At 34.8% G+C, this 12,692-nt stretch overlaps 1 protein-coding gene across 4 annotated transcripts in view; it reads right to left on the bottom strand.

Moving 5' to 3' along the window:
• Positions 1 to 12,692, bottom strand: part of ELOVL2 (ELOVL fatty acid elongase 2) — a 115,875-nt gene that overhangs the window by 28,856 nt on the left and 74,327 nt on the right. For all 4 annotated transcript variants that reach the window (XM_074208037.1, XM_074208035.1, XM_074208036.1 and 1 more), the window contains 2 exons: positions 11,215 to 11,278; positions 3,730 to 3,917 (listed from right to left, as the gene is read on the bottom strand). In XM_074208037.1, coding sequence (XP_074064138.1) covers positions 3,730 to 3,917; positions 11,215 to 11,230 — 204 coding nt within the window. In that variant the 5' untranslated portion in view covers positions 11,231 to 11,278. The remainder of the gene's footprint in view (positions 1 to 3,729; positions 3,918 to 11,214; positions 11,279 to 12,692) is intronic.

The following is a 12,692-nucleotide window of genomic DNA, read 5'->3' as shown; positions in this document are numbered from 1 at the left end:
GAGAAAATTACAAGATACAAGTTGAAATCTTTCTTCTCTCATCCTTTTTTAAAGAAGTGAGAGCTAGTGCATAAATTGGAATAAAGCAGGAAGCAAAAAAGACAAGAAAAAGACTCGATGAGCTTCTGTATGCAATGAACAAATTGAAGGATTAGTTCCTAAGCAATTATAACTTTAATTTGAATGAATATCAAAATTAACTGACCATAAATATCAAAATCTCTATGGAAATTCAAAGGATCATGAAAGGGAGCTGTTGCTCCCTTTCCCTAGATTCCCAAATAGAGACACTGAAGATTGTATTCTGTTACTTACAATCCCAACAGTTACTTTGAGCTCTAAAAGCATTTATTAGAGTACTCTTAAGATGGGTTATGTGGTATGATGGAAAGAACACTGTATTTGGAGGCAGGAGATATAGATCTACCTATGAGCCTTACTAGTTGTGTGACCATAGGCAAATTCCTTGATTTTATGGGCAGTCATGGCTAGTAGAATGCTGGGACTGGTGTCAGGAAGACTTTGAGTTCAAATTTGGTTTCAGGTGCTTAATAGCTATGTGATCCTGAGCAAATAATTTCACTTTTGCCTCATTTTTCTCAACTACTAAATGGAGATAATGATAACACCAACCTCCCTGGCTTATTGTGAGATTAAAGTGAGACAATATTTGTAAAGTGCTTAACATAACTCCTGACATAGTAGACATTTAATAAATGCTCATTTCCTCTGAGCATGATTTTTTTTCATCCATTGAATGGAGTTGATGATAGTTATTTCACAGGATTATTGTAAGAACCAAATAAAATGATTTGAAATGTACAGTGCTTTATAAACCTTAAAGAGCTATATCTAAATGTTAGCTATTCTTACCAACATCAGCATCATAATTGATCTTTTAGAAGAAACATTATATAAGAGTATTAGAACTAAAAAGTAGCACAGAGATCGACTTCTATAATCATAATATCTCAGAGGTGAGGAAACAAGTCCAGATGTGTCTTACTCCAAATCACACAGACTTCTGTGCGTGTATCTTTGCACTGTGCATGTGTGTGTGTGTGTGTGTGTGTGTGTGTGTGTGTGTGTGTATCCCTAAACAAATCCTTTGTTGTGAAATAATCCTTTGAGCACAAGAAGAGTAGAAAGATTCTAAGAATTTTTGTGGACAAGTTTTTTTAAGTGGCTTACAAAGCTTAAATGAGTCTAAAACATATTAACATTAATAAACTAATTTATTCATGGACTGATTTATTCATTCAACAGATGGCAGTATGCTAAAGTACTATTTCCATTACACTTGACATTATTTGGGTTTTTCTTACCATATTCCATCTGACTTTGGTTCTACATTTTTAAGAGAGGCATGGGGAACTTTAAATGTAAGAACAAAAATTATTAGTGTTTTAAAACAGAGCCTATGATGACAGATTTAAAGTGTCAGAATTGCTTCATCTATCAAGAAGAAGCCTATACAGTTTTCAGATGAAGACATTAAAGCTATATATAGTCATTTGAAAAAATGCTTCAAATCATTATTGATTAGAGAAATGCAAATTAAAACAACTATGAGGTACCACTTCACACTTCTCAAACTGGCTAAGATGACAAAAAAGGAAAATGATCAATGTTGGAGAGAATGTGGGAAGATTGGGACATTAAAGCACTGTTGGTGGTGTTGTGAACTGATCAAGCCATTCTGGAGAGAAAGCTGGAACAAAGATCAATAAAACCGATCATATCCTTTGAACCAGCAATACCAATACTAGGGCTATATTCAAAAGAAATCATAAAAAATGAGAAAAGTCTCATGTTCAAAAATATTTATAGCAGCTCTTTTTGTAGTGGCAAAGAATTGGAAATTGAGGGGATGCCCATCAATTGGGGAATGACTGAACAAGTTTTGGTATATGAAAGCTATGGAGTACTATTGTTCTATAAGAAATCATGAGTAGTCAGACATTAGAGAGGCATGGAAAGAATTAAATGAACTGATGCTGAGTGAAGAGAGCAGAACTAAGAGAATATTGTACACATGAACAACAACATTTTAAGATGATCAACTATGATCATTCAGAAATCAAGGGCAACCCAGGGAGGCTTTTTATGGACAATGCCATACATATCCAGAGGATTAAAAAAAACACAAAACCATGGAATCTGAATGTATACTATGTTCACTTTTACTTCTCTTGTGTTTTTCCTTCCTATCCCATGGGTCTCTTTCTTTCCCCTTAGTCCTAATTCCTCTTACATAAAATGACCAATATGTAAATATGTTAACACAAATACATGTATAACTTTTACTAGATTGTTCACCACCAAGAGAGGGAGGATGGAAGAGTATGTAGTAGAAAGATGTGTAACTTATAAATCTGCAAATGCATGAAAGTTGAAAAATTACCATGTAATTGAAAAAATAAAATATCAATTAAAATATCAGTTATTAACAGCTCTAAAACTCCCTGAGTAAATGAGAAAGTTACTTCTCTGGACTTTAATTATATCATCTGTAAAATAAGGGTGATAAAGGCTTGAGCAATGGAGTCAAATTCAAATAGAAATGAAGGTCACTTTATGGTCCATAAGGATTCCTGCAGACCACATAATGGCTCAGAAAACTACAAATTAACATTATCTCTGTTTTATTATATTTTAATTTATTTTGTTAAATATTTCCCAATTATATTTTAATCTGGTTCAGGCTATTCTTAGAAGTTTTGTGGGCTGCATGTGACTGAGGAAGAAGGTTTGACATTTCTGGACTAGAAAATCTCTACCATCTCTTTCATCTCTAATATTTGATATTTCTATGAATCATCACATTTCATAGAATGTTTAAAACTTGGAAGGGATTTCAACTTGAGTCCCTTCAACAAGATATGTGATAAGAAATCATTTATACTCTTAGAGCCCTCTCAAAGGAAACCCACTACTTCGTAAGCCCTCTCCACTTTTGGACAATTTCCCAATTGCTAGGAAATCATTTCTTATATCAAAAATAAATTTTGCCTTTTTTTTTTTCAACTTTTGCACAATGCTCCTAGCTCTGAATCTAGAATCAAAAAGAGCAAATCTAATAACTTTTCCACATGATATTCTTTTAAATACTTAAAAACTGCCTCAGATCCCTTCTTGAGTCTTCTCAGTTGGCAATCTGTTTTGATTAAGACATGAATAAAAGAAAATGGATCTAAATTATTGCAGGAGAAACACAAGTTAGGACTAAGAAAAACTTCCTGAAGGAGATGAATCAAAAACCAGAAGTAACTCAGATCTTCAAGAATATCATGTGGAGGGGTGGCTAGATGGCACAGTGGATAGAGCACCGGCCCTGGAGTCAGGAGTACCTGAGTTCAAATCTGGCCTCAGACACTTAATAATTGCCTAGATGTGTTGCCTTGGGCAAGCCACTTAACCCCATTTGTGTTGCAAAAACCTGAAAAAAAAAGAATAACATGTGGGGACCCTAAAATTCTGTCAGAAGGCAGGGGGCTGGATTATAAATGACCTCTAGGAATGACTCTACTCTGAAAGTGTCAATAAATCAAATAGTTAAATTCTTGCTCTCTGCCTGGTTAATAAGTAGTATTATTAAATTGTAACTTTGACTGGTTGAAAACAAAGTGCTTATAAATCAAAATAGTATTTATTAAGTTCTTGCTCTATGCCTGGTTAACTAAGTACTGTTACTAAATACTAAAATTGTAACTTTGACTGAAAACTTACCTCTATAAGCATATATAGAGAGAGTAGTGTGATTCCAAGATTATAGAAAATGAGAATGCCCCTGAGAGAAAGTGCAGGCCTATTCTTCATATACTTGTTCCCCAACCAAATGGAAAGCAGATATATTACAGTAAGGAAAAAAGTAGGAAGGTAGGAGTCCAACATGAGCCATCCTCTGACCCGAGCATCTGAAAAGAAACACAACAGTGATATTACTGAGTCAGAAAGTAAAGCAGGACTTGTTGAATTTGATGCTCTGTATTCTAAATATAAAAATTCAATTGGGAAAATACTTACATCAAAGATATAAAAAAATAAATTATCTTTACATTCCAATGTAAATGCCCCAAACAATCCAGTTTAAGTGTCCTAAAATTAGATACCCTTCAAAGTAAGAAGCTAATGCCCATCCTGTGATTATGTTATATATAATAATAATTCCTATCTATATGGTGCTTTAGGTTTACAAAATACTCTGGCTTGCAATCCCTATGCAATACAAAGTAGTGCACATCTATTATTCCCATTTTAGAAAGAAGGAATTTGAGGCTCTTAAAGATTAGTGATTTCCCCATGGAGTCAGTATTCACATTCAGATATCTGGATTCCAAGATTTGCTCTTACCTCACTACATTAAGCAGGGGAAAAAAATGTTTTTTTATAGTTCAAAGTCAATATGTGTTAAGTATGAAAACTTATGACAGCACAGCAGAGAAGAGTCAAATATTTAGTTTCTGATGAAGTTTGAAGGGTGATCAACCCCATAAATTAACACCGTTTCCCAAAAGAAGTGTCATTGAGTATGATAGGTCAGTATTGAAAGCTTTCTTCTTTAACATCTAAGTAATGGGACCACAATTGGTAGGAGAGAAAGCACATTTCTCTGAAACTTTGTTTTTATAAAAAAGAAAATTTGCAGTTATTTATATGTATAAAACATTCTGAACGAATAAAAACACAAAAGGAGTAAAAAACCAATAATTTAATGAGTCCTACAGTCTAAGACAAATGATTATTTTTATTTTTATCAGGGGTGGGGAACATCCAGTCCACAGGTCATATAATGTCCACAAAATCATTTGGTCTGGCACTGCTATGGCAACTGCAGGCAGGACTCAAAATTCAATAAAACAAGGAGCTTTTTAGGGGTGAATGAATGAAATCGTTGACCAAATAAGAGTAGGTAAATGATGTTATAAACATCCAATGGTCATTGGGAGAAAAAGGGTTCCCCACCTCTATTGTTATGTCCTTCATATCAAAGAAGATCATGACATCAGGGAGGTAGCGCCATGACAAGCACATGACCTGAGTGAGGGGGAGCTGTGTTGTTACCAGTTTCACTTTCTCCTCCATAGCCATGCAGATCCAATGGCCAGATATGGATCAGGACGAATGGAGATGGTCCTGGATATGAGGCAAAAAGGGTTAAGTGACTTGCCTAAGGTCACATAGCTAGTAAGTGTCAAGTGTCTGAGGCCAGATTTGAACTCAAGTACTCCTGACTCCAGGGCTGGTGCTCTATGCACTGCACCACCTAGCTGCCCCATGCATATTCTTTAAAAAAAAAAAAAGCATTTTGTGCCAAGTACTATTCTTTCTATGATCATTTCTTATGCTTCTTCTGTATTAATTCAATAAACACTAATTAAGTACCACTAAGTTAACTGCAAAGATAATAATTTAGTCCCTTACTTCATGACTTTTATAGGCTAGTGAGGAAATAAGATATAAAGATATAACTTTAGCATAACATTTTATATCATAAGAAGACTAATGAAAGCACAAATTATATGTTAAAGGTCAGAAGTCAATTTCACTGAAGAATAGAAAACACAAAATATAGTAATATGAACCAGACTAGACAAATAGTGTGGAATTAGAGCATGAAAACCCCTGAGTACCAGACCAAGGAGTTTGAATTTGATTTGGGACACAGTAGGGAGCCATTGAAGACTTTTGAGCAGAGGGCTTTCATTATCAAATCTATGTAGAAAAAAAATGTAGCCTGCAAGAGTTAGTATGATAGTTGAGAGTGAAGAAAGAATTGGGGATGGTTCTTAACTATTCTTATGAACATGAATAAACTCTTTACATATTTTGGAAATGAGATTTTATCAGAGAAAGCTGAAGTAAAATCCACCCCCCCCCAGTTAATTGCTTCCAATTTAAACTTAACATCATTGGATTTATTTGTACAAAGCTTTAATTTTATGTAATTAAAATTAGTCATTTCATATACTGTGATCCTTCCTATTCCTTGTTTAGCCATGAACTTTTATTCAATCCATATATCTAATCCATACTTTTCCCCCATGTTTCTCTAATTTGTTAATGATATGACCTTTCATATCTAGTTCATGTCACTAGGAGTAAGGAAGTATTGGACTAAATCTAAATTCTTTCATATTGCTGCTCAATTTTCCCAGCAGTTTTTATCAAATAGATATTTAGCAAATATTACTTATGTGAGGAGCCAATTTAAATTTCTAAGAATAAGAACAATTCCTCAACTGATAGTCTAAGAATATAGACAGTTCTCAAAAAGGGAACCCCAGGTTAATCAATAATTTGGTTAATTACCAAACCATCATATTTTAATTAGTCCTACAGAAATAGTTAATGTAACTCATTATATATATATATATATATATATATCCTTTTAAAAAAGATTTTTTGAGTCAAGTATTATTTTTATATGATCACTTCTTATTTCTATTTTATATCCATTCAATAAACACTCATTAAGTACCACTGTGTTAAATGAAGAGATAAGAAATATAACTTCATGATGTTTATTATAGAATTATAGAAATTATAGAAAAGGAAATTAAAGGAATTAATGGATTCTGTCTCCTGCCCATCTACTTGACAAAGAAGATAAAAATTGATGAATGTTGGAAGGACTGGGGGGGAAATAGGCACAGTGTTGCACTATTGATGGACCTGTGAATGGGTATGAAGAGCAAATCATGGTTCCTATAACTTTTAAAGTTTTTGCTTTTTTAAGTTATAACTTTTAAAGTTAGAGTGTAATTGCTTTGTAAATTGTTCTTTTGGTTCTGCTCATTTTAGTGTTGTGATGTAAATTTTTCTTTTAGTTCTGCTTCAGTTTATAAAAGTCTTCAAAATAGTTTGCTGTGTGATATTAATGTGATAGTATGATCCACTCTGGTTCTGTTTATCATACTTTACATCAATTCATACTTTTCATATCTCTGGAATCATCTATTTCCTCAATACTTCTCTAACAACAGTCTTCTATCACATTAATATGACAAATTTTTTTCAGTCATTCCTCAATTGATAGACATCTCTTTAGTGTCCAGTTTTTTGCCACCACAAAAAAGCAGTGGTAGTTGAATGTATACATGCAAATATGTGTGTATGTATATAATGTATATAAATTTGTTGTACATATAGGATCTTTTCCTCTTTTAAAAAGAATCACTTTGGGCTATAGGCCTGGAGCTATACCATTTCTAGCAATTCAAGAATTAAATAGAACTATATAACAGAGTGTATGAGGTAGTATTTAATTAATTTCCAAATAAATAAATGCTAAGAAAAGAGAGGTATGCAAAGAAATACTTGAGAAGTCTTCCTGAAGGATGCAGGCCTTGTATTAGTCCTTGAAGAAGAAGGATTTTAGGTTGCTGGAGAGAAGAGGTAAGAGGTAAGGGCATTGTAGGCAGTGGTATGAATAGAAAGAAAGGGGCAGGAATGAACAGAGTAAATTGAGGACAAAGTGGATAGACCTGTTTGGATGTACTGGAGAATTTGTATTTAGTGATCCTGTAAGAAATAACTGGAGAGGTCAAATGGGGTCAGACTATGGAAAGCTCAGAATACCAGGTTATGTATTTTGAACTTTATCTTCTAGACACAGGAAACCCATTGAAATAATTTAAAAATTTAAAAAACCCCTAAAAACACCCCCCCCCTTACTCCCCCCCCCAACTGGATTATTGACAAAAAGTGTTTTCAAGTAAATCTGAATGGTTTTGAGTGTGTGGCGGTGTGGGGGGTGGGGGTAGAGGGGGAGATATGGGGGAATTAAGAAGCAGAGAGATCAGATAAAAAGCTGTAATTCAGACCTGAATTAATGAAAGTCTTTACTAAAGTGGAATTAAAGGAAGGAAGGAAGGAAGGAAGGAAGGAAGGAAGGAAGGAAGGAAGGAAGGAAGGAAGGAAGGAAGGAAGGAAGGAAGGAAGGAAAGAAGGAAGATACTACAAAGGAAGGATCATTATTTTTGATGATTAATTGGGAGGTCAGAGAGGTCAAAGATGATGATAAAAGAGTCAACCTATGGGAGCGGCTAGGTGGTGCAGTGGATAGAGCACCAGTCTTGGAGTCAGGAGTACCTGAGCTCAAATCCTGCCTCAGACACTTAATAATTACCTAGCCATGTGGCCTTGGGCAAGCCACTTAACCCCATTGCCTTGAAAAAACAAACAAACAAATAAATAAAAGAGTCAACCTGGATTGTTAGGGAAATGATGCTCTTAAAAGAAATTGGGAAATTGGGAAGCAAGTATTTTTAGGGGAACATGAGATGTACGGTTTTAAACTATGGAATATTTAAGAGGAAACTGAATCCTGAAAGGACAAGGATAGCTGTAGCTTTGGGAGCCATTTGATAGCTGAACCTGTGAACAAGAATGAGCAAGAGTGCTTATGTAGAAAGAAGAGTAGGAAACTAATAAAACTAATAACTAAACCTTGAGAAATATTTAGAAGATGGGAAAAGAAAGATTATCTAGTAAAGAAAACAGTATGAGCAGTTACAGGGTGGGGGGAGAACTGTGTGATTGAGAGTTGGTAAGGACACTTTGATCAATTGATTCTTACCCCTTACAGGGACAACTAGACATTAAATGTATTAAAAGAAGTACAAAGATGTATGTATATTCTATTATGTCTACAGGGTACTTTTTCTATGATGGAATGAGAAGGGTAGCTTGCCACTATATGGTTGAATATTGACTTTAATGTAACCTATAATGTACCAACTTATCAATTCTTGTCAAAGTGGAAGCTAGAGAGCTTTGTGGAATGTGACCCTTGGAAAATTAGAAAATGTCAGCTATGGAGGAAGAATCCATCTGTGACAGGAAAATGCTTTATGTCTTTTCCTTTATGCCTTCACCAGAGGGCAGTGGCAGAGAAGAGATTTCTATTCCCTCAACCACATCAGTTATGACAATTTACATCAGAACTATTTGCCTAGAAGAAGACATCAAACCCATCATGGAACAGGCCAAAATTCATTGAAACTCCAAAGAATTTGAGCCTTGGCATCAGAGAAAACAGTCATCTATGGATTCAAATGAAAATTGTCCTTGAAAGTCAGGAGGCAAACTACAAAGAAGAGTAGCTCTATAGAGCCTAAGTGAGCAACTGACCCAGCAGAGATACTGCCTCTAGGAGAGAGTAGCATGAAGATACTATAGAAAAGATGTGAATTATATTGCCTAAGGGTGTCCCTATCCATTCTTTCTGCTGTATGGGAGAATGCCTGGGTTTATATGAAGAATTGCTACTCTTCTTAAAATGCCATCTTAATAAATGCCTTTGCTTTCAGCTACTTGTGTCTACTGTCTATTAAAAGTAAACTCCCTAGTAGGGGTTCCTTAGCTATAGTTTTAAGAATGAAGATACATAAAGTACCTTGAATTTTGGGAATCACCCACCCCCAGAGACTCAGCCTGAAGCCTGTCCTGAAAGAATATGCCACATAGGAAAAGAGTTTTGATATGTTCAGATTCCAGGGTCAAGTACTAGATAGAGGGGAGGGAATTTTCATTTTCTAAAGAATGCAATTATATATGCATGACCTCAAGTCAGAAACTCATTCTAAGATTCATTTGAGGAACCAACTTGTCATGTGACCTTAGGAAAGTCACTAAATCTTTCTAGGTCTGGGTTTCCTCATCTAAGAAATAAAGGGGTTATACTACATAATGTCTTCCACTTCTAAAATGCTTTTTAGGTAACCAGAAACAATGCTTGGCTAACTTAAAATGAAAAAGAGAAAAACAACTGGGGAGGTGGTGAAGGGAAGAATGAGATAAACAGAATCAGGGAAACTCAATACAGGAAACTATAAGAAATGCTTCTCTAGCAAAAATCTTTCTGCTGATACATATTCATGACTAGCTTCATTCTACAGTTTGGCTCTGTATCCAACTCTGGTCCTGTCTTGAGAAGGTGGGTCTTGATCCTGGAAGGTCCAGAGAGGACAGTCTCTGAAGAAATAAGCAAATTCTATAGTTGTCAGGGTTCACATTTACTCCAGTTCAGGTCAAATGCATCTTTCTGGATGCACTCAGGGTTACCCTGAGTCTTTTCTAAAATGCCCTTAAATTCTAGAGTAGTCCTTGAACTGGCTTAGCCTTATCCAATAACATCTAGGATTTCAGGGAAAAAAGACTATAGAAAGTGACAAATGCAACTGATCCAGCTGGGTTTCAAATTCTAGTTCCAAGTTCAGTGTTCTTTTCTAGATACTTTACTACCTGCTCCATGGAAATCCCATCTTCAATTCGGATAGGTTGATCTTAAGAGGAAAATCTCAGAAGAAATGACTGCTTCTATGTGTTTATCAAGGGTGAGAAAACAGGTTCATTATTTGTAAAATAAAACCAAGAACTAGACAGTATAGTGGGAAGAGCATTGGACCAACAGCCAAAAGATCTACCAATTCCACTACTTACCTATTGAGTATACCATCGTGGGCAAAATTGTATCACCTCTGAGCTTTTTACACTTCAACTGTAAAACTGGAACAAAACTTCCTGGAACTGGCAATTTAAAAGTCATCTACATAGATCTACATAGTCTACAATCTTAAAACTAGAAAACAACAAACAGCACAGAAGGAAAAATTTCAGACTACAGCTTCTTTCTCTGTGTTTTATCTTTAACATATAGAGAAAAGAGTGAGAAGGAAAGGAGAAGTAAATAAGGCCCTAGATCACTGGCAGAAGTAGTTTTCTCTTTCAGTAAGTCAACATGTTTTTTAAATTTATTTTTATTGTGACTTAACAAACATCAGTTAACTATGGGCATTTCTATATATTCAATAGAAAAGAAAAAGAGAATTGTTCATGAAATTGTGGGCATCTATTATGTGCTACTTGCTTTTCTTTTAAGTATAAAATATATTTAACTGGTAGCCTTTTTAAAAAATTGGAGTAATAATACTATTTCCCAGGTTTTTTCTGACAATCAGATGAGACAATGGATGTGCCAGGGCTTTGAAAATTCTAAATTACTATATAAATTTTTGCATATTTCATTTAATAATTCATTTAATTCAATAATTTATCAAAAATTATTTTTATTATTTAATGATTTATTACATAGATAATTATATAATTGAAAGGAATTTACTGAAGAAATTTCATGGGCAATTCCTATAATTGAATAAGACTCTCCACCCTCCAAAAGGCAATTTGTTGATTCCCAAATAACTCACTTACCTCGGGGTCCAAACATATTGTCCAAAAAAGCATTGACTTCATTGTCAAAGGCTATTAGCAGCTCCTGAAAAGATAAATGATAAGTTCTTTAAGTTTCTTTTTGAAGATTATGGAAATCCAAAGGACCTTGAACAACTGAATCTTACAAGGTCTTAGCTCTGGGACCTTTAATTTGAAAGAGTTGAAAAAAGGAGAGGAGATGGGGTTAAAAATGTCCCTGAAATCAGGGTCAGATTGTGGGATTGGAAGGGAAAGGGTACTTCTTTAATCTTCTTAGACTTATCATTCAAGTCATGGTAAACAGGCTCAACTCATTTTTTTGCATATTAATGTCCCAGGCTGATTGACCCAAATTCCAATGACTTTCCCTGCCCCAAATCCTTTGAAAGGCTCAGAAAACGCAAACACAATTTTGAAATGAAAATTTCACTCAGATCAATTGCCTGAATGTGAATATGAAATTTCAGAGAAGAATATCTTTTCAAATACAGCACACTAATAATACAACTATCTTTTTTAATTACCTTTCCATATAATTTTTCTCAATATCTTCTCTTATATCTCAGTGCATATCTGAAACTCCACTAAAAAGTAACACCATTCCTTTCATGTGCTACATAATAATCATATCCTTAAATAGATCTAAAAGGATGCCACTATAAACCTAGAAGATCTAGAACAAGAAGTCCTTTTCTGTCTGACATCACCCATTCATTTCCTTGCTTAAGTGATCTACTACAATGTTATCTAACCTTCTATAGAAACTGCTTTCAGTGCTTAGAGAGGGCAGAGGAGGCTTAAATCTTCAGTAACTTCTTCAGTGTGGGAAGGGAGGTCTATTACCCTATTTGTTTCCAGCAAAAGAAGGGGGTCTATCTAAATGATTTTCCACTTAACAAAATTTTACTAAACAAATATCATACACAGTATGAGGTGGCAGGAGAGATTTAAAATTTATTTAAAATTTAGTCTTTTATCCTCAGGAAGCTGATAGTTTAAATCAGAATAAGATACACACACACACTCTCCCCTCACAATTACTCCACAAACACTTAGAATATGTACCACACCTAGTCCTGAAAAATTATTTTTTCTAGCACAAGTAGGCACAAGGAAGTTTTCAGTCACTAAAGACAAGATGTGATGATGAAGGTCCTCCAATGACACTTCCAGTCTAGAGACTGAATTGATGGCCTCATACTATCCGCACCAAAGGGCAGGGAACAGAAATGGGTACAAACTGGCCCAGAATCAGATAAAGATCCAGGGCAACTTGAGGAATGAAAATAATCTTAGGGGCATGGATCAGGGCAAGGAGTAGTGAAGAAGGTGCTAAATACCAAGAGAAAGCTTCAGAGAAGAGTTGGCAATTGAGTTGAGCTTTCGAAAAATGGGTAGAAACTCAATTGCCTTAAATGAGAGAGAGTAAGGATTTCTCAGGGACAACAGGATCCTTTTGACAACTATTCTTTCCCTGC

This window comes from Macrotis lagotis, chromosome X (genome assembly GCF_037893015.1).
Source record: "Macrotis lagotis isolate mMagLag1 chromosome X, bilby.v1.9.chrom.fasta, whole genome shotgun sequence".
Classification (NCBI taxonomy): domain Eukaryota; kingdom Metazoa; phylum Chordata; class Mammalia; order Peramelemorphia; family Peramelidae; genus Macrotis; species Macrotis lagotis.
This window is presented reverse-complemented; position numbering and strand designations above follow the sequence as displayed.